This window comes from Dipteris shenzhenensis, chromosome 4, assembly GCF_047967505.1.
Source record: "Dipteris shenzhenensis isolate YYH24624 ecotype China chromosome 4, Dip_SZ_1.0, whole genome shotgun sequence".
Classification (NCBI taxonomy): domain Eukaryota; kingdom Viridiplantae; phylum Streptophyta; class Polypodiopsida; order Gleicheniales; family Dipteridaceae; genus Dipteris; species Dipteris shenzhenensis.
The window spans coordinates 26,050,771-26,073,895 of record NC_141599.1 but is presented as its reverse complement, the minus strand read 5'-3'; the positions used below and the strand labels follow the sequence as shown (position 1 = coordinate 26,073,895).

The following is a 23,125-nucleotide window of genomic DNA, read 5'->3' as shown; positions in this document are numbered from 1 at the left end:
ATAGGATCTGCTAGTGTTACGAAGTGAATAAAAGTTCTATTAAAGATCCAACTAGAAAGTGTGTCTCAGAAGTCATCCTATAAGCACAATAATGATGTATGGGTGGAATATGTTAAAACAGAATACAACCTTCTGCCTATATCTGAGAATCCATGGGTGTTCAGAAAGCAGAAAACAGTGTAAGTGAAGTATATCAAATATGAGCATCGTTGTGATGACAAGGATCACATGAAACCTGCAGGACTCCAAATTGGAAACCCTTCTAAGAAACAGTAACTGCTGCAAAACAGCATGTGGCTACCAGTTTTGTTTCTGTATACTGCCTGTACATGAGAGATGCTACTCTTTCTCCTCCAAAAGGCCAGCCTTGGGAACGTTTAATGGTTCAAGTTGGATGAAGAGGGCTCAGGATGGTGAACTTCCCCCCATTGGAACGGGGCCTGCAAACTTCCTGCATGAATATATAGACGAGTCAAATTATGTCGGCTCCTTTCCTGGTTGGGTGCATAATTTTCCATAAACAATGAGTTCCATATGCTGTGTATTCGAACAGAAGATAAGCAAAAGGAAAGCTGGTGACCAAGAAACAGTAGTTCAACCCTTCAGGTCCCTTCAGGTTGCATCAATTCTACTTTCAAAGTTCAGGAACACACTATCAGAACACCAATCACCACGTTCAGATAGTTGATCGACTGAAACTATACTATACTGTGTTGAATTGGGGCTAAATTCAATGTGGAACTATCGTGAATTACCTGTTTCAGACATTTCATCAAGGCGGAGGACGCCCGATCCAAATTAATCAAACTACTGCACTAAAGACAGGAAGCTCTTTCGTACCCTTGCGAGTTTTCTCAACTCTTTGATACCATTGATCAAACAGAAACAGTTTTCTTACAATTGAATTTAAACTCTTCTGTAGACAGGAGTAGGCCGTTCCATAGCATTGATGATAACGGAAAGAGAAATTGCTTGCAGGAACGGTTTCATACGAAGGATCAACACAGCTTGAAGGAATGGATACAGACTACCGATGAATGACCAATTGGTCAAAACAGTGAGCGGGAATTCAATGTAAACTCTTCTGTAGAGAGTAGGCTCTTTCATAGCATTTGATGAAACGGTAACAGTTTGATACGAAGGATCAATACAGCTTGAAGAAACGAATAGAGACTACTGATGAATGAATGACCAATACAGCTTGAAGGTATGTACTGATCGAATACAGCTTGACTGAAGCTTGCAGGAACTCATTCATACTCTTGACCACTAGAGGGTAAGCAAAAACCATTTAACAAGCAAAAAACGAAGACCAAGCACGATCCTCCAAGCAAAGAATTGCTAAGCGAACAGAGTGGGAGATCAGAGGAAGAGAAGGAAGTGTCATACCAGAGGCTGAAGCACTCTTCTCCGGAAGCGCTCTTCACGTCGGCGATGAACTCATCCAGATAATCTGAGCGTGCATCAACGAAATCAGGATAGGGAAGACGAGCCACAAGCCAGTTGGGACCGAAATAGCCATCGCTGTAGAGGCAATAACTTCGCCAGCCATGGCGGGGAGGCCGAGCCTTCCAGCCCATGCTCAGCATGATCTTCTCGAGCTCCTCGTGGGAGAGCACCTGATGCTGCGAGTCCTTGTGCCAGAGGCAATGGAGCACGGGTCTCTTGGGGTGTTGCTGCGGGAGAGCGTCGTCGTTCAGGTTGCTGCTGATCACCTTGCGGTAAACAGAATCGATCGTCGGCGAGATAGCGCAGTAGGGGATGCGATGAGGCCGTAAGTGATGAAAATTGTCGTTCAGAGGGAAGATCTGGTCACTCCCTACCGCTTGATCGTCTTCTCCACTCGCCATCATCTTTCCTCCCGTGCATGAATTCCCGTTCAGAGGGAAGATCTGGTCACTCCCTACCGCTTGATCGTCTTCTCCACTCGCCATCATCTTTCCTCCTGTGCATGAATTCCCCATCGCGATTGAGCAATCGCTACTGGTAACTGATGAATCCTTCCTGCTTCTCTTCCCTCTTCCTCCTCTTCCACAACAGACGCTCGCACCGTTTCGTTACTCAATCTCCCTCGCGATCAGCTCACAACAATTTTCTCTTCCGTTTTTCTGCATTGCTTCCCGCTATCAACCGAATTCTTCGTCGTTCTCTGCGCCACGCAAAAATCTTCTCGATCCTCTGTAGTACTACTCGCAGTCAGCAAACGAAAAACTCCGACGCTCAGAAAGAGCACATCCCTCCCATTCCCCTTCGCTCCCCCAAATAGCAGCACAGTTCTTGAAACCGACCTGCTTCGGTCCGCCGAGTCGAGCCACACTGTCTGCCAAAACTTCCGTTTCTCTCTGCTTGTTCGCTTGATCAGCGGATTCCCGACCACGTTCCGAAGTTCCGATCCACAGGTCCTTGACCAGTGCGCCACAATGCTTCACACGGTCGTTCGCAATTATCGAGTCGCGCACACCGCCGTTACCACTCGTTCTTGGCTCCTCTACACGCCTCTCAACGCTGGACTATCATGGCGTTTCTATATGGTACAGTAGCAGTGCTCGAGATCGCACGCAGCGGCTCTTGCATCGACACATTGCCGCAGCCAATTCTTCATCCCCTTGTCTGGCTCGTCGTTCGGCTGCACGTCGTCCCGGGGCGCCACTCAGCAGTTTTTCTCAGTGCACGCGAATGTGGACCAGAATCTGCCGAAACTGAACGTAGGACGGAGACTGTGGCTAGTTGTTGGCTAGAGGGATCGCTAAGATTCACAGAAAACTAAATGACAGACTGAAAATTGCCGGAACGACAGAATTGGAGGAACGTTACAATGACGGACGTTCAGGGAGACTGATTGCCGGAACGACACACGAATTGGAGGATTATTAACGTTGCGATGACGGACGGATAATATTGAAGGATCAGGAGCAGCGGGCGGCCAAGAGCTCTGCTCGGCGGCGTCTTCTTCTTCATCGCGATCGCCATCGCCCTTGCATATATATTCCCGGAGTTGCCCCAGCTGTCGCGATGAGCAAAAAAATGCTCGACTCAATTCATTCCGCAAGGTCCCCAAAAACTTTCAGAGCTCGTCAATCTCTGCAGGTTGCCATATATCCTCGTCGCTCCGATCCACACTGATCGTCGCGATAAACCTTGAGCTTCAAGACAATTGAACTAAGCTCCATTTTGCTAATTCTGTCGATCGCCTCACAATTGTGCTTCAGATTAGGCTCTTAAATTACGTAATTTTATGCTTAAACTCAGATTACGCTCATGCCTAGATATTGCTCCAACACACATCCCATGAAACGCTAGTCCAGCATTATAACGCCAGTTTTTCACAGTTTTAGGCCACGGTTGACGCTTGTAGGATTTTTGGTGTAGGGAAGAAAGGAAGTCACCGGCCACCGCAGGAAAAGGAGGGCACTGGTCCCCATAGGCCAGAAATTGGTCGCCCGCCTTTCCGATCAGAAACCGGAGGAAAAGGAGGGCACTAGTCGCCATAGGCCAGAAGCCGGTCGCCCGCCTTTCCGATCAGAAACCGGCGTGACCAGAGCCGCATTCTCGATCGTCGACGACGAGGGGAAGCGACGCCACATGTACAGCAATGATTGGCAAGCATAGCTGTTTTCAGGCGCGTGTCAGGCAATGGTTGGTCGCATGGTCGTATTTAATGGCACCATTGCCACGTTGGAAGGTCGCGCCGCTGCCATTTACCAATTCTCCAAGTAAATCTTGAGAATTCTGCCAGTTACCATGGGAGGCACGCATTACGATTTGTGATGTTCTTTACTCTGACGGTGGAGATTGTTGCTCCACTAACCCCCGCCGTTGATGCCTAATGAAATACTTCAAGCTTTCTGCCCTCACCCTAGCATTCCAACACAGTAATGCAAAAACATTGGATGCCACTACCCAGACATCCCCACTAGCGTTTGTGTGGGGAGCCGCTCTTAGCCAGCCTCGTTGCTCGTCGAGTGTATCCCCTTTACACATGGAAATCGGGTCGGCATTTGCAATTGTAGGCATTCATTACAATGGTAGCATCCCTATTAGTCAACAATGAATTGAGCCCCACCATGAACTCTGAGAAGCACTTGGGCAAGGACTCAGGAGTCTTGGTTGCCCCACAACTTGGGCACCTCTCGTAATTTTCCAAGTTAATAGTTTTTGGCTGAGTACCCATCACATAAGCCCATCCACACTCAAGTGCTAGGTCTATAAAGGCCCTCTCATATCAAGGTCCTGCAATGTACTCCGCTCCTTAAAGGGGATCCGCATTTGACATGGCACACATATGGCGGGGGGAGAGAGTTCTCTGTAAGATGTGTGGTGGGTGTTCCTTGGGTGTTTGTGCCTATACAAAGAAAACATATAATGTAATTCTTTGTATAAATAGATGTGAGATAATCACTAGCTTTTTATTTCTTTTCTTTCCTTTTTTTTTTAGGGGGGGGGGGCGCGGGGGATAGGGATGACACCCCCGCTTTTCTTTTCTACTTATGCCTTTGAAATGCCATGTGTATAGGGATGAGTTGTCTCCTTTTTTAAGGTGACTAGGTGCCCTCATACAATTTTATCCTATCTTCATGTTATGGTCCCTTCCTTCCTTTGTTCTCTCTTCATGTTTCCCTTGCTTTCAGACAGACACTCCCACCATCACATTGCCATTTGTGAGATTCCACTAGATCGCATGAGCTCGGCCCCAGCCACTCGCTCATGTGCTCTCCCACAATGTATTTACCACTCTAATACAATGCTTAAGCCCTACTAAGATTAGGAGACCACTTGCCTACTACCAAGGTGACTCCTCCATCAAATCCATAATCTAAAGCATACATATATCTATACAAGCCTCAACCCACTACTAGCATACAAGAATTTGACATGTAGATTGGATTATAATGCAACCAAAAAATAAAAGGAAGAGCCTAGCACAATTGCATAACCAAAGCCACATATCAATACACCAACCAAAGCCACAAAGTGTAGTTCAGCCTAACATAGACAATGAAGGCGAAGCACCACAAAAGAGGGCATATGCCTTGGCAATACACAATTAGGCAAGAGTGAAGGCTCAACCATCTAGAATCATCACACGCAAGTGATTGCCCATAGGTAAGGAAATGGTTATGCCCAAATCACCAATTCACTCAAGGAGCAACTTACCTTGGTTCAATGGAGGGATCTCACACAATCAACCAAAGGGGATGGTCCAAGAGTAATGCTAAATCAACCATTGGGGAATCCACCATACAAGAAGAGCCAAAAGGCGTGAAATTTTCACCTCTTTCAATAGGATCCCCACAATTTTCTCTATGGGTCTACATGGAGGGTGTAATACTATCTGAGTATAATACTAAGTAATTATCCAATGTAGCTATGTATCTAGATGCTCATATAGACTATGCAGCTGAAGAAAAAGAGGGCTTTAAGGGGGCACATTGCATCAACATATCTCCACTATCCTAAGTTCCATGGTATGTGCTAAAGAGGGCAGCCATCATATAGCCAAAGGCACCAATGCTAGAAAAGGATCTACTAGCACCCACCATCTTTCATCTATTAATCACAGACAAGGCGGGAAAAAAATAAGGAGAAGAGCCTACGATGTGTCACATAGAATGATGCTTTGGGATAGAGGCTTTGCAAGGGGAGGAAGTAGAAAGGTTGGAGGAGATGGAAGGTCAGTTGTGGACAAGAGGTCGCATGCCACAATTCTAATGGTCACTCTTGGGCTGAAGGGTTTTCATAGGGGAGATTCATGCTCATGCCATGAATTTTTTATTTGGAACACACATTTCATTAATTTTGGACTCCATTGTCTATATTTGGAGTAATCCTAAAAATCCTCCCAAATGGAAAGTATACCTTATGAAAATATCATTCGAGAACCAAAAGTTTACTTTCTGGCACTGTCATTTCCACATAATAAATTTCACAAAATCTCTCTATAATGTTGCACTTATTGACAATTTAAATTAATAATTGTCATTTAAATGCATGAAAAATTTATATGTATGTATGTGTGGCCGATGCATGACATTAATTTACCATAAGAGTCCTCTAAAATCTTCAAGATATCATAATGGTATTAATAATCACGTTTTGAGAGTTTAAAAACTCTAAAATCTAGTAGATATGGCGTCACACAGGATATTGCACATGCACGCATGGCACGTACATGCCCTTGGTTCATTGATGGAAGGCCATTGGTACATATGGTAGGATCGGTGCGTTGCACTTGTCCATGTGCGTCGAGGCTTTTAGTTGATCTATGTCAGTGTGGGATTCCACGTTGTGGCTGTTGATGGAGGGGAGGGAGGGGGAAAGAGAGAGAAAGGGAGGGGGTAAGAGAGAGAGGGAAAGGAAGGGGAAAGGGAAGGGGAGGGGAGGGGGAAGGGAAGAGGAAGGGTAAGGGAAGGGGAGGGAGAGAGACAGAGGAAGGAAGGGGAAGGGAAGGGGAGGGAAGGGGACGAGAAGGGAAGGGAAGGGGAGGGTGAGGAAGGGGGAGTGGGAGAGGAGGGGGAGGGAAGGAAGGGGCAGGGAGGGGGAGGGGGAGGGGGGAGGGGGAGGGGGGAGGGGAGGGAAGGGGGGAAGGGGAGGAGAGGGATGAAGAAGGGAAGGGGAGGGGGCCTCCCTAATGCATGCTCTAGCAGCCACGGCCACTGAGAGCCGAAAAAAAAGAAAAGGAAAGGAAAATTTGAGGAGAGGGGAAGGGGAAAGGGGAGGGGAGGGGGCTCCCTAATGAATGCTCTGGCAGCCACAGCCGAGACCACCAAGCCCCACAAAAAAAATGTGTGTGTGTGTGTGTGTAAATAAGTTATTTTTTATTTTTTTATTTTTATTTTTTTGCACAAGACGGCCGTGGCCGTGGTCGCTCATTTTTTGTTTTGGAGGAGAAGGGAAGAGAGGGAGAAGAGAGAGGGAGAGGGGAGAGGAAGAGGAGGGAAGGGAGGGAGAAGAGAGAGGGAGAGCGGAGAGGAAGGAGAAAGCAAAGGGAGGGAGAGGGGAGGGGAATGTGAGAGTCAATATATAAGCCACTCAATTCTAAAAATTTTAAATTTCCCTCTCTTTTTCCTCTCCTCTCTCTCCCCCTCTCCCTCTCCCTCTCCCTCTCCCTCTCCCTCTCCCTCGCTCTCTCCCTCCCTAGAATTCAAACGTCCCACTCTCTCTCCTCACCCTTCTCTCCCTTCCCTCCCCTAGAATTCAAATGAGAGGGAGAGGGAGGGAGAGAGGGAGAGGAAAAAGAAAATTTTTAGGGTTTTGTGGCTTATATCTTGACTCTCACATTTCCCCTCCCCTCTCCCTCCCCTTCCTCTCCCCTTTCTCCTCCCCTCTCCCTCTCTCTTCTCCCTCTCTTCCCTTCCGCTCCCCTCTCCCTCTCTCTTCTCCCTCCTTTCTCGCTCTTCTTCTCTTCCCTTTTCCCCTCCCCCTTCCCCTCCAAAACACAAATCGAGTGGCTACGGCCATGGCCATCGAGTGCATTAGGGAGCCCCCTCCCCTCCCCTTCCCTTCCTCACCCCTCCCCTCCCTTTCCCCTTCTCCCCCCTCAAATTTTTCTTTTTGTTTTTTTTTCTGACTGTGGCTGCCAGAACATGCATTAGGGAGCCCTCTCCCCTCCCCTTCCCCCTCAAATTTTCCTTTTCTTTTTTTGTTCTTTGGCGATCGGAGGCCACGATGCTAGAGCATGCATTAGGGAGGCCCCCTCCCCTCCCCTTGCCTTCATCACCCCTCCCCTCCCCTCCCCTTCCTCCCCTCCCCCTCCTCTCCCCTTCCCCCTTCCCTTCCCTTCCCCTCCCCTCCCCTCCCCTTCCCTTCCCCCTTCCTTCCCCTCTCTCTCTCTCCCTCCCCTCCCCTTCCCCTTCCCCTTCCCCTTCCTTTTCCCCTTCCTTTCCCCCTCCCCTTCCTCCCTTTCCCCTTCCTTTCCCTCTCTCTCTTACCTCCCTCCATCTCTCTCTCTTTCCTCCTCCCTCCCCTCCGTCAATAGCTGCGGCGTGAATCCCATACCAACACGAATCAAGTAAAAGCCCTATGGGCATGCCCATGCCATGTGGACAAGTGCAGCACACCAATCCCACCATATGTACTAATGGACTTCCATCGATGAACCAAAGGCATGTCCGTGCCATGCATGCATGTGCAGTGTCCTGTGTGACATCATATTCACCAGGTTTTGGAAGTTTTTAAACTCTCAAAAGGTGTTTATTAATACCATTATGATATCTTGAACATTTTAGAGGACTATTATGGTGGTAAATTAATGTCATGCATGGGGCATACATCCATTAATTAATTTTTTCATGCATTTAAATTATTTTTATTAACTTAAATTATTAATAAATTAAGTTAATTTAATTAAGAAAAAAATTCTTTTGATGAAACTATTAATGAGAGTTTTTTATGTAACTATTAATGTCATGGTATTCATAGAGGATAAGAAAGTATATGTAAGATGTCACGTTAAATTTTATAAACTTAATTTTATTTGCTTCAAAACACTCTTAAAATTTGCTTGCTTTTATGTTTTAATATTTTTTTCCATAGTATTTATTTTAATTTTAAAAATTCCAAAAGTACTTATAAAAATGAATTTGGACATTGCACAATCCAGAATTAATGAAATATGTGTTTTGGTCGGATCACTCGGACTTTGAGTCCCTTCCCCTATGTTGCCCTACCCTACCCCTTCTTCTTCTTCGTCCTCATGGCACTCCTCCTTCCTTCCCTTCACCCTTGAATGGCCTCCTACTATGCTCCCTCCTATATATGTGTTGCTAATTATGGTAAGAAGAACTCCATGAGGTTTTCTCAATTTCAACCTCAGTAGTACTTAAATGAGGAGAATAGTCCTCCACCAGCGCTCCAAGAGAAGTCATCTGTGGGTTAGGGTTTTATTGCTTGCATAGATAGACTGCCAAAGAGCCAGTGTGTGGGTCTTTGCCATGCAAAAACCCATGGACGATAGGTCCGTTGTGTCGATGACTGTGGTCATGAGTCATGGGTGGCACCTGCACTATAATTTGAGAGGAGCGTCCATCTTTTTCCTTAGCTCTGATGTCATCTTCTTGACTTTTGCCTCCTTTAGCCTCCTCTCTCTTAGAGCATAATAGGACATAAAATTGCTATTTTGATGTTTTGGGAAAATTTCGTAACTTGATGTAGATGTGGTTTTTGACATAGTACTATGTTTTAAAAATAGGAGGAGAACAAAAACCGTTACATGTGATTACAAAATGATCACAAATGTATGGTAACGCAGGTTTTTATGCAGGCAATATTCAAATGTAAAACTTTGCACGCTTGAAAATCAAAGTCTTTATAAGTATATCAAACACCTAAGGGTGACATAAGTTTCTGAAAAAATAATTATAGCAAGATTGATTTAGCAAATAACAAGAGTGGTTAGCCTAATGGGTTGCATTGTAAGTCGTATTTCATAAATAAGCATCTTTATGTACTCACATAATAGCAACAAAGTGTCACATCTTAACAATAATATAATATTTAATAAGAAAAAGTCACCACATCATAATAAAGGCTACCAAAAAGAGATTAAGATCTCTTAATCTCAACTATCAAAATAGGTTGCGCATTAAATCTTGCTTTATAGTTTTGAATTATACCATATATGAGTGTTCTACATATAACTTTTTTTATTGATATCACTTTTCATGATTAGAGGCACTCTATAATTATAATTTGGATGTTTGAAGGTTCTTGTAGTACCATTTAACCCTTGTATCTTAAAAATAACATAAATTATAGCATAATGAACAATCAAAATTTGGTGTTCTACATGATATTAGGTCTAGGACCCTAAAAACTCATGCTACTCCATAATATCCTATTGAAGACATATATAAAGTATGGTTGAGTTTGGAACTTGTTACACATGTCAAAGAATTTGCCAAAGACCAACTTTTGCCTCACTGTCAACATCCACTAAAGTTAGATTTAAGGCCATAAAACATAATAAGTATGATTATCTAGCTCCAAAGTAATATAAACATATGTGTTATAGTTATTCTTAGAACCTAGGACTTATAACCTCTTAAGAAACTCAATCTAGTTAAGAAGTATCTGGAAAAAGAAAGTACTATGGCTATTTTATCTAAAAATTAAGAAAACAGCTTGAAATTTCAGTGTCGAGTTGACTTCAAAACTTTAGGTAAAACAGGTGTCATAATAATTCCAAAATTTTCTTAGCATATAAGCTATTATGGCAACTAATCAAAACCCCAAAATGTTGTATCAATCCCTTTGAATAATTCTAGGAAATGGCTTAGTTGACAGAACATAAAAGTGTCCTAGGACATTTTTATGTCATTGTACCAAACTAGTGCTAATAGATCGAATTTCTAGATCTACATCTTCAACGGTATCTCCCAAAAGAGATTTTCCAACATCTCGGATATCGGACCTTTGATACCTTCTTCCCCTACATCTCAAAGAACAAAATAGCTTCGTCATGATCCTTCTTTTGAAGCTCTCCATAAAAAGTGTGACCATAGCAGAACAACAAAAGATCAAGCTTTTTAACTTGCCATCGACGAGGGACAAGACAATGTTGAGACGTTAAAGCATCAAGAGGTTGATGTCTTTGCAAATCAACCCTTTCACATGGCAAAGCCAGTACAGCACATCACCACTTGTAGGCCAAGTGAGCAATGTGAATTTGCATTTCACCTTATTCTCTGTAGTCAAAATTTTGATTCAGCGCACTCATCTTGCATAGGATTCCAAGCTTGCTCGTAACTCCCATGAAGGTGACTTTGGATTTGGATGTACAGCTGACACGAAAAACCAGGACGGAACACAATGAGGCAAGGAGAAATATAGATAAATGGGCTTTTCTGCAAACAATAAGCCTTCATGAGTAAGGGCAACTACAAAGCGAGAGGGGATCTTAACTTGTGGAAGAACAACTTTGGGGGCATTTAGAAAATTTGTAGAGTGGGGAAGGCTAAGTATATGCTTTGGAAAATTTTGCACAGTTGGTTGCTTATAAGATGTAGGTTAGCTAAGTCAATGCGTTAATCCTATTGTTCAAGAGAGTAGTCGAAGGATTCCATCACTTGTTCACATGATGGCATCCTTTACATGTTTTAAGAAATGGAGAGCTATCTTTACTCGGGATGTTGTAGGGTTCTCATCTATCCTAATAGCAATCTAGCCATATATTAGAGCAGCAAGATTTGGGGATTGAGAAATATGTTGGTGTTTCAGGGAGGACTATCAAGCATTCATGGAGTTCTCACAATATTAGGTTTGCTGGGAGCTTATCTTATGGATATGAGTGCGACTAAGACTGGTACAAGACTAGGGGTCCTAGTTTTTTATAGAGATGAAGTACTACGTGTTCAATTTCTAGTTGGAGGAGCAGGGCTTGGCATATCTATGTTGAAGTTGAAAACTTTCATCCCTCTTTAAAAGACTTAAAGGCAACTGTTGAGATGATGTTGATGGCAAAACTCATGGGGAAGATGGTTTTCCCATAGAGTTTTACAAAAAAAAATTGGGAGGATATTGGTCCCCACGTAATTATACTCTTGCAAGAGAGTCTACAAGCTCAATGCCTACCTACTCATATCAATGGAGGCATTATCAAACTGATCCCCAAAGGTGGAGACAAATAGGAATTAAAGAATTAGAGGTCCTTAACTATGCTCAATTGTAGCTACATAAATTTTTGCAAATGCCTTGACCCTGAGAATTTAGAAGAAGAAGAACTCCTAGATTCTACCTGAGTAGAAGGGGTTTCATTAAAGGCACTTGCTTGAGGCCATTGTCAATCTCTAAGAAGGTTATGGATATGTCAAGCACATTGGTTGAGACATATATTTCTACAAGTTGACTTTGACAAGGCATCTGACAAATTGGAGTGGGACTTTATCATCTAGAATATGCAAGCCCTATAGTTGGAAAAAGACTGTCTCTTTTGTAAAATTATTATTGACTAATGCCTTAGCCAAAGTTTGTGTGAATGCGGAGATGATAGATTCTTTTATTCTTAAAAGGTTAATAAGTCAAGGTTGTGCTATGGCTCCCCCACATTTTGCCATTGCTACTAACTCACTAGGGTGGCTACTTAATGAAAAGGGCTTTATTAAAGGGATAGAGCTTCCCTCTCGACAACAACTGATCACTCAACAATTTGCTGATTACACAAATTTGGCCACCAAAAACACAATTCAAGATGTCTCACGGGTCTTGACTGCTGTAACGTTTTTTAAGTGCATCAAGTTCAGAACTAAATCGTTCTAAAATTGGGTATGCCATTCTCTCTAGAAAAGATCAAGCCTTCTCATCTTGGGTACCATAACAAACCTAAGGCCCTACTTACTCAGTTTGGGTGCCACCTTGTAGCCATATTTTCTCTCTCCTCGTGCTTCATTTGAAAAATTCACTAAGATGTGCAAATCTTTTTTTTTGGGGGGGGGGGGTAACACAAGACAGATTTCCCAAATTCAAGTGGGACTTCTACATTAAACCTAAAGAGGAAGGAGGGCTAGGAGTTGTGGGCATCTAAGCCTCTGCTTATAAACTATCGGCAAGCTGTATCATCTAAGCCTCTGCTTATAAACTATCAGCAAGATGTATCATCTAAGCCTCTGCTTATAAACTATCAACAAGCTATATCATCAAAGCTTTCCTCAATCCTTAGAAGGACTGTGGGCCCACCTTCTCCTTAGAAATTTTTCTCATGTTAGACCCATTAGGGCCCCTAGATAGAAGAACCATTTGGGATAAGAGGATTCCATAGAGGATGTCAATTTTACTCTAGTTGATCCTTCACAAGCACTCTAGAGTGACAGTAGAAGGGAGGATATTAGCAAAAGTTGATGGGAATTGTAACATATTCCCAAGTCACAAGAAGATATGTTTCATCTATTTGTTTCCTACCCTATTTGTTTCCTACCTTATAGCAATAAATGTTTGGAAAATAATTCAGCTGATGCAACTAGGAGAGCCTATTAATTGGAAAGTTATTCCCCTGAGGTTCAATGTGAAGCTTGAAGAAGAGTGGAGCACTAAAGTTACTGGTGGAGCTTTTTGTCTTGCAAAAGACCTTTACTATATGCATGTATTTATTTTCCCATGAGGATGAATAGCTCAATGGAGTTACAATGTAATATCTCATTTGGGAATTTCCTACGTCTTTGAGTGAATAAGAATATTTGGATCTATTTACTAAACATAGGGCAATTTGGGAAGTACTTGTTTCATAGCGTTACTCTAAGAAGTAAGACTCTAAGCTAGGAAAAATCAAACAAGGAAGAAGGGACATGGCTAGGAAATATATAAGGAGGTTGAAAAGGCTCGTAAAAGTAAATGTTATTGATGCCTAAATGACAAATATTTTGAGGCTATTGCAAGTCTCACTTGCTTTTGTACATGCAATGTTTTGGACTTATTGAGTGAATATTATTTTTTGGGGACTAAAATCCATGCACTTTGACATTTATTGTTATAGGATTTCATGTAAGAAACTTGCAAATGCATGGACTCTATACTATGCATTGGCATTGTTTGGGAATTGTGGATACCATATTTTCTTCTTTCGAAGCTTAGTTTCATAGGTGCTTTTGTTTGATTCATATGTATCATTCTTTAATTGTAAGTTTCATCATGTGCTTGTTCCATTTGCATTATACAAGGTCTTAAACCCTTCTAATTTTACTAATGATTCTAGCTTTACTTGCTTGTAGTGCATAAGTTGGTGCTAGTGCAGATTGAAGATATAATATTACATTCTTAAATCAAGATTTAAGAAATGAAATCATCATTGCGTAGTACCTTCAAGATAAAAACAACACTCATAGACCTCCATTAATAGGATTACCCTTTCAAGAAACCACATGCTCATTTAAGGAGGTGTATGGCAATATCTACCTACGCAAGCAATTCATGAAGCTCATCGATCTACTTGCATAAGAAATTCTTGCAAAAATTTTTTGAAAACAAGCAGATGATCATTATGATACCCATGGATCTTCATGGATTTCCATGAGTAGAGGGCTCATCAGCCTCCAAGTCAATGAGTATCATAATGACCGGGTGGTCCTTTAGGGGGGTATATTGCAAGAACCTCCTACCCATGGAGATGCAAGATTATCATAATGACTAGATAGTTCTTACAATACTCTTCCATCTCCATGGGCAAGTGGTTCTTGCAATACACCCTCAATAAATAATACATAGTCATTTGGAAGGGTGTACTATATAAAATTAAGCTCATGGATTTCATTAAGTATAATGGACCTCCATGATCTTAATTTCCTGCAATAAACTCATCCAATGGATCACATAGTCATTTAGGGGGTGTATTTTATGGATTTTTCATCGATGGTGGAGATCCATGAGCATCAAAACCACATGATTGTTATGATACTCCTTCAATAAGAAATTATTGTCATAGCCCCACCTAAATGCCTAGGTGGTCATTTAGAAGGTTGTGATTTGGAAATTATGCTCGTGGAGGTCCTCATGCTCATAGACCTCCATGAGCGTAATTTTACTTTAGGAAATCCTTATCATAGCCCCACCTAAATGCCTAGGTTGTCATTTAGAAGGTTATGATTTGGAAATTATGCTCATGGAGGTCTTGATGCTCATAGATCTCCATGAGTGTAATTTTACTTTAGGAAATCCTTCCAAATGAGCACACAATCATTTAGGGAATGTACTTAAAAAATAACCAAAAGTTATTTGACTAAAAACATGAAGATGTGGTTATCATGATGGTTATGGGTCTTTATGGGCAATAAGTTGTTGTAGTGCACCACTCTAAGAGACCATGTCACATTTAGAATAGTGCATCATGAGAAGTTATGCTCATGGAAGGCCCATGAACATCATAGAAACCAAATGGTCATTTAGGGGAGTGTACTACATGAATATGTTGCCCATGGTGATCCATTAGTAACATAATGACCACGTGGTCATTATGATGAGCTCATAAAACTTTTTGGCCAAGTATTATTTACATTGCACCTCCCTACATTGGCAATGTGGTCATTTGAAAGTGTACAAAATGATCACATGGTCACCTAAAACTATGTCCAACAAAGATCCCGAGGGCAGGGGGGGTATTACTCATAAACATAGCATGTTAGTGCACATAAACATAGCACATTAGTGCACATAAACATAGCGCGTTCGTGCATGGTTGCTTTTGTAATAGGGGGCTTACATGCCGCTTACGTACATGAGAGGATTGATAAAATAGCAACTAGTGTAAATTACATATGTAGATTTATGGAGGGTGTCTAAATTTTAAGATTGAAAAATGTATAATGCAAGAGGTAGTTAATCAACTACATGAGAAAATGAAAAAAAACGCAAGAGTAGAGGTATTTTTAATACAAGCTTGCTCACACATGCTATATCAATAGGGTTTATGAAGACTGACTTCCTATGAGAGCAAGATCCATATGGGCATTATAATGACCATGTGGTTGTTATGATTCTCAAAGAACCTTTTGAACAAGTTTACTTGCTTAATTATGTCCATTCTTTGTGCTTTGACTATGGCACTATCTTTTCAGGAGGATGTCTTAGCCCCATTCACTACATCCAAAATCAACTGCTTATCTAGGGATGGAGAAAGACTGTTTTTAAATATTCTTTCTTCGATCTTGAACATACTTAAGTTCAAAAAGATTTGGATCAGCCTTGAACTAGGAGGAGGACCTTTTGCCCTTGCCAAAATCACAATGGAGAGTAGAAGTTTGTGATAAAAAGAATAAGGGTGGCAAAACACTGAGATTTGGCACTTATTGTTTTGTCCATTATATCCTCAGACCCATAGCACCTGTCCCGACCTAGTCTCCCTACTATTTTCTCCCATCTGCCTGTTGGACCAAGTGAAGTTTGCAAAATTTCCAATATCGATTAGCTGGAGACAGTCTTTCAAGTATTCCTAGGTCTGTAGTTCAAAGGCTTTGACTATAGAACCTTTTCCCATCCTCATGTCCCTTAGAATTTCTACATGTTGGAGTCTCCAAGGAAAATATGTCTCCTCCCAAAACAGAGAGGGAGTCCCCGGTTTGAGTTTTGGCTTGAACTCTTGTGGGATCGTACATTGAAGCTACATTAAATAAAACTCCTTTTAAGTTAACATCTGAGGGCCACCCATCTTGCTTGGTCATGAGAAAAATCCCAAATTATTACCCCTTGGTAGTGAGAGAGTACCCCTAGGGCAAGCCCAACTCTACCCTCTTCCTGCTTTGTATAGAGCTAGGTCCTTCTTCTATCAAATAGAAGTGAGTTCTCTTTCTAGTGCAAGACAAGTGACCTTCACTTCTTAGAGTGCTAGAAGGGTTGGTGATGACAAAAGGAGTTTGATCTTAACCAATGAGAAATTTCAAACCCTCTTGAAAGGTCTATCACACCACACACATTTTTCATGTGATCAAAGAAATGGGTTTACTTAACATTTATGTTTTTTTCCTTTTTAGCCTTGGAGGGAGGGATTTTGACCTAGAGGGGGGTGGCTTTCATTATTTAGGATAGCCTTCTTTTGTTATGAATGATAGCAGCAACCTTCCCCTTAGTTGTAAAATTTTCCATTATTTTAAAAGGGGCAAGATCTCTTCAAAATCATGATCTTCATCAAGTTTAATGATCATGGCATCATTCTGGTTCACATCATTTTGAAACTCAGAGGACCAACCTAGTTGTATTTTGCACTCCTCTATATAATCCTAATTTTCCATGATGTAGTCTTTTGATTCTTTGTCTATTAGAGCCTTATAAGCATTTTTAGATAAGAAGGGGGCTCCTTGCGATTGTCCTTTTTGTCCTCCTCAAATATTTGCATCTTGGCCTCTGCATAACCCATGTATGTTACCTATATGCTACCGGCCTAATAAAGAAATGGTTACCTTTCAATCATTCTATAGCCTACTTACAAGTTTGATAGTCAATTCACAAGGGCTATCTTCCATATGGTGGAAGTAGCTTTTAATATCAGCACATCTGGCATCCATAGTTGAATCTATACATATAAACGCTCAAGACACACCAGGTACTCTTCCTAATTTTGAAATACTTAGAGGTGGGAGAAGCTGATACCCATATGCCTCAAGAAGTACTAGTGGCAAGTTTTTGGATTTGACTTGTTTGTGCATTGCTTAAATGTGACATTAATAGCAAGTGGAGCTTTACTTTGAAGCATGCAGTCCCAGGATTGTTTCTTGTTCTAACATGCCTTCTTGTGGATGGATGCCTAAAGATATCTTCGACCAAGTGCTAATTAGGTCGACAATATCATTGACCAAGCATATAGCTTGGTTAACATGCATAATGCTAGATTTTAAGGAAATACTAGGTCAATTATCTAATCAACCAAGGTTAGCATGCACAATGCTAGATGCCAATAGGCTAGTTATTAGGGTAGCATGCAAAATGCTAGGCTCTATCTAGCATGCATAACACTAGATTCCAAGCAACGACTAGGTCAATTATATATTCAACCAAGGTTAGCTTGAACAATGCTAGATGCCAATAGGCTAGTTATCAGGGTAGCTTATCAATGCGCTCCATGGAAAAGATGTATACTTTTAGATATCAACCACTAAGCTAGCTCAACACATAGCTTGCTCAATAGCGTACTTGATACTTTTGACACATAGGACACTTAATGATTAATCAGTGAAGAAATGCATTCAATGCTTTGAATGTAATACATGATCAATGCTTTAATGCATCTAATCCAAATGCAATACACAAAATTTCATGCATTATTGTGCACAAGTCAGGGCTAGAATTGTTGAAATACATTGTACATTTGATTTGGGATATCATCACATATCTCATAAAAAGCAACATTGACAATGAGAAAAGATTTGGGACCAATAAAAAGAGACACATAAGTTCATATTTGCAAATATGAGAGTTGTCTCTATCTATCTAATTCCTCCTTTATAGTTTTTAACAAAAAGGAGATGTTATATCACATGTATGATACGAAAAGGGAGAAGACTACCACATTTGCAAAATTGACGCATACTTATAATATTTGTGCCCTATCTTTCTGTATCTCAAGCATAATAGTATCCATATATGGTAAAGCACATACATACATACATACATACATATATATATAATATATATATGTGTGTGTGTGTGTGTGTGTAGCAAACAAATATTTCATCGCATCGACTCTTATGGGCAAATAGCAAAAAAAATTTAATTGATGCCAATAGCCCAAAGAATTTTACTTGTATCATCTCCTGTAGTCTGTCTTGTCCAAATGAGCCATGATCAATATTGTATGGCAAGAATGAAGATATACCACCGTCATGATGAAAGTAAAGTTGAGTGGAAGAAGAAGTAACCATCTTAAAATAGAGTAGCAAAAGAGTAACAATAGGTGTAAGTCAATATGGACCCCCTACTATTAAAAAGAATTTTAATAAATTAGAGGGATGAGAGGAGAGAGGTGAAAGGGAGAGTGAGGAGGGACTAATTAACCAAATGGGGGGAGTGGGAGGTGGAGTAATGGGGGAGATTAAGGAAGGAGGACATTAATGGAGTAATGGGAGAGTGGGAGGTGGAGTAATGGGGGAGATATAACAAAGGGGGGACATTAATGAAGTAATGCAGGAGACGTTAACAAAGGGGGGACATTATTGAAGTAATGCAGGAGACATTAACAAAGGGGGGGCATTATTGAAGTAATGAAGGAGACTTTGATGAAGGGGGAGGCATCAATTAAGGGGGAACATTAATGTTTTTAAAATAAATAAAATTTGGGCCAAGGATACATCATGTGTTCGATTTCTTTTTCTTTTCTTTTTTCTTTTCCCTTTTTTTGGGGGGAGGGGGGTTATACTGAATGTTAGTAATAGTAGCTAATGATTGCATCTACCAATCACTCCCTTAATGTTTTTTTGGGTATTTGTGACAATTGCGACATCTTTTAGATATATTTTTCTTTGTCACATTATGGATGGGGAAGAAATGTCATTGGTTTAGCATAGTCAAAGCAAGTACTATACATATAGGTTTGAAACATTTGCTCTGCTAATGGATTCCTACTTTATTGCATAGAGCTTGATGATCGTGCACTATGTGTATATATGTGGTTAGGTCACACATAGCCTTTACCTAGACAAAAGAATGTAAAAACAAATTCATGTTGAGTTGTCCTCACATGTAGCTAGCTTTCCAGGTTGGGGAATAAGCGGCACACTTAGTGTTGTATGTGATATGTGCATGCTCTGCCTAGGAATGGGCATTTGAGATAATGATGCTAGCCATAGGTAATATCTACCTAAGAGTAGTAGCAACACATGCTATAGGTAATATCTACCTAAGAGTAGTAGCAACACATGCTAAAGCTTAATCGTGGGTAGTATGCAAATGATATGATACATGGACATAGCCATGGTTTTAATGTCCTTTTTACAAACAAGGACCTCGTTTTATATGGCTACCTTTGAATTCTCCGATCATTTTAACGTTGAAGACTAGCTTAGTCATGTTTCTTACTACATAATTGCTGAAATACTATGTGATTTGAGATATGGTTCACTTTACTTTGGGTTGTGCAAAAACTATGTTGGAATCCAGAGTGTTGAAATGGCTATTCTCTACCTACTGTCCATAGCATAACTTGCTATTTCCTATGATTGGAAGATGACTTCACTTGTGTTGGCCACTACATCCATTTGGTTATAGTGATTTCTTTTTCCTTTAAAAACAATTACGTTCGATGAGTATACCTATTCTAGTATACATATACTTATGATACAAGGTACATCGTCAAAGCATATACTTGTTATCTCCTCAGTGTAGTCTTGTTATTCATATTTGGGATGAAGTTACTTACTTTGCATACCTTGAACAATTAATTTTGTGAAGGGATGTAAAAAGCCCACAACACTTATCAAACTTTAGAAGGTCTATTTGATACACATGTGAGTACACGACAAGTGCATGACAACAATATCTTCCACTTTTGAAGATATATTTTAATAGTTCTAAACATGCAAAAGGGAGCATTAACGTTATCTATAGTGTGGTGAAGGTCATTGGGCCAAGTAGGATATGTGCCCACAATTTCTAATTTGGAAATCCTTTTAATTAATTTGAGAAGGGACGGAGATAGGGTAAGGAAGGGGTGCTTGCCTCTATTAAGTCAAGCAACATTGCCGTCCCTAATGGCAAAGTGGAGGTGCAATTCAATTCACTATAAGTCTATGATAATAAGGTGGTGGAACCACTCAAGCCTTGCTATTATTATGCATAGCGCTAGGGAGAGAGAGAGGGGAAGACGGTAGGGCCCAAAGAAGAAGGTTTTGTGTAGCACCAAGTTTCAAGTATAATGAACAAAAGTCTCAACTATTGACTTTAGTGCAATCAACTCAAATGCAACATTAAAAGGTAGCTTGACTAGTGACAAAACTTACCCCAAACACAATATTATTCATAAGAAGAAGGTTTTTTTTGTGGGTAAAAGATATTATATTAAGCTCGGAAATACAAAAATGAAGTAATGCGGCCTCCCTTGAAGTAATTAGTGAGGAGGTGAGAGGGTGTAGAGAAAGGTTATGTTCACAGATTACCTTGCAAACTATATACAATGAACCTGCAACATTGTCATTTTTCACTTTTAGAAAATAGTTTGTGAAATCTTCAAAATTTTAGGGCAATATTATATTTTAGCTAAAAAAGCTGCAAATTCTCAACAAAAACGTTCAAATATTTGAAACCCAAGTCTTTGATTTCTGTGATCTTTGATTTCTGTGAACACTCGTTAATTAAATGCGTTACGTTCCTTAGATTCGAAGCTATATTACAGTATATACTACATTTCTGTTCTTCCGACTTTGGATCTAGCAAATTAGAGATTCAATTGGATTCTTTCAGATCCGATCTAAGCCTTGAATTCAAGCCAGCAACCTTCCGATATGACCACAGTGGCTTCCCATCATCTTGCGCCCTGCATCACGTGTCACGTCTGGAATGCTGATTTGTCAAGTACATCAATGCCCTTCCCTTCGTCCTCATTTGCTCTAGCTATCTTCTATTCTGTGTTTGCGATCTCATTCAACAAGAATGGCTGTTGCTTTGAATGCATATCATTACTCCTTAAAGAGGCTGACGAACTTTCCTTTGAAAGACCAAACCATGATTATTAGTGAAGAACTGCAATTACAATTGCATTCAAGGTAATCCCCTGATTGGCTGACATGATTGATATGCTTGTAGTGGTTGCTGTTTGTCCCAATAACAACGAAGTGCACATTTATAAGGCATCTCCCTTGGATAATTCTGTCTGGGAGAGAGCGTACGTTCTACAGAAGGTACTTCGCCTCTTTTTTCTTTTAACATCAAAGAATTACTTAGGTCTTGTTCGTTTTCCATTCCAATTTAGCGAAAATAAATGCACAAGAAAAAAGAGAATTAGTTAATGTCAAGGACCACGGAAAACAAATTGAAAGAACTCAATGCATACTGTGAAGACAAGGTTAGTCCAACAGCTTGAGAATATCCATCGAACGTGGAGGATTTATATGTGAAATTTATAGCATTTCCTTGGTCGCATAGTAAACTCCTGCTAACATATATTCAAAAGCAATAAATGTACTTATAATTAAGTTTTTCATTGTTGGTTTTGAAAAACCCTTTAAAGCACAGCTCAGGCCAAATTACAAATAGATTTCATGAAAAGAATAAAAGAAAACAACAGCCGAAATAACAAGCGAAAACCATTAATAGAGATTGACTATGACAAAGTCAATGATGAGGTAGTAGAAAGTATTCAGAGACATGACAAAAAAGACAAAGACCAAAGATCACCATAGGAGAAATTCCAAGAACTAATAGGGCAACTGTAAAAACTCTCCCCACACTAACAAAATACCTTCAGATTAGCTAGTATGCACTGGGAAAGACAAGCTATTGAGAAAGCAGCAGCCAAAACAGTTGATAACAAAATAAGAAATCAAACAATCGAAGCAGTACTCGCTCATCAATGGGAGATCTGGAGTAAATATCATTTCGAAATCTATCCAATAGAAATTGAGATTAGAAAACCTCAAATCAGCTCCTTTGAAAGTTATTATGATCGATCGATGTTTAGTAGTACGCAAAAGAATGTTGACAGACCTGTATGAAATTAGTTTTGCGTGCCATGTATGAGGTCAGGTAGGAGTGACTGGAGTCTAAGGCTTGTCCAAGATTTTGTAGGCAGTGCCAATAAGGGCGATAGACCTCCACTAGGAGATGAAGGCCCTCTTCCCTCTTTGGGGACGAGTTCCTCTGAGAGTTAGGGAGGCATGATACACTATCCCACATCTCCTGGAAGGCTGGATTGATATTGTCCCTTATGGAGTCCCAGTGAGTGAAGAAGAATCACCTGGGCACTCTCCTTTCATCAAGGCATGGAGTGCTGTCCAGAGCTTTTGTGTCAGAAAAGGGGCGCATCCAGTTAAGCTCGCATCTCTGCTGTGACCTAGCTGACCATGTGCTCCCAAACTCTATATTGAGCACTGCATCTGGCTAGGGTAGAGGCCATGGCCAAGTAGAAAGAGGAGTGGAAGTCCGTAGCAATTTGTTTGACTACCAATGGGTTTGTCTGAATGACTCTATGAGAATCCTGTGTGTGGGTCTGTCTGAAGGACTCTACCAATGAAGAACTCTATGAGAGTCTTGGCTTGCCATCTCTCGTTCTAATGATGGCGAAGTGTTTGGCATCCTCTTCCTTCTGGTCTTAACGGCTCCCAAGCATGGTAGCGGTACTCCACCCTCTGGTCAAGAAGATGCTGCTGTTCCTGGCGTGCAACCGTGAGCCTCTCAGATATCCAGGGGTCTGCAGGGTGTTTTTCCTCCTCTCTCTAGAGAGCAGCGAGTCTGTGTCTTGCCGCCTTCTTGGAGAAGATTTGCCTCTGTCCTTTTTGCTGCTACTTGACGATGGAGATCACTGGAAAGCTGAACTGCTGTAGTGAGGCCTGTGGAGCAGCTTTTGGTGGTGAAATGCTTGCTGCTCTAGATATCCAGAATCTTTTTGAAAGCTCATCCAAGTACATGGAGTCTGGTATCCTGACTCTGGCAGATGATGCTGTCCGTACCAAGTCCCTAATGGAGAGGACAACTAGAAGGTGATTGAAAGTAGTGGTAACCGCCA

General features: G+C 41.1%; 2 protein-coding genes across 4 annotated transcripts in view; one reads left to right on the top strand and one right to left on the bottom strand.

Annotated features, from left to right (window-relative positions):
* Positions 1-110: 110 nt before the first annotated feature.
* Positions 111-1,856, bottom strand: LOC147902649 (uncharacterized). Its single transcript, XM_087373133.1, has 2 exons — positions 1,390-1,856; positions 111-451 (listed from the first exon to the last, which is right to left on the bottom strand). The coding sequence occupies exons 1-2, from the start codon at positions 1,851-1,853 to the stop codon at positions 406-408; spliced, it is 510 nt and encodes a 169-aa protein (XP_087229259.1). The 5' UTR covers positions 1,854-1,856; the 3' UTR covers positions 111-405.
* An 18,880-nt stretch (positions 1,857-20,736) lies between these two features.
* The window catches only part of ARPC1B (actin-related protein C1B), a 64,688-nt gene continuing 62,299 nt past the window's right edge, over positions 20,737-23,125 (top strand). For all 3 annotated transcript variants that reach the window (XM_087373329.1, XM_087373326.1, XM_087373327.1), the window contains exons 1-2: positions 20,737-20,976; positions 21,208-21,302. In XM_087373329.1, the coding sequence (XP_087229455.1) occupies positions 20,962-20,976; positions 21,208-21,302 (110 nt within the window). In that variant the 5' untranslated portion in view covers positions 20,737-20,961. The remainder of the gene's footprint in view (positions 20,977-21,207; positions 21,303-23,125) is intronic.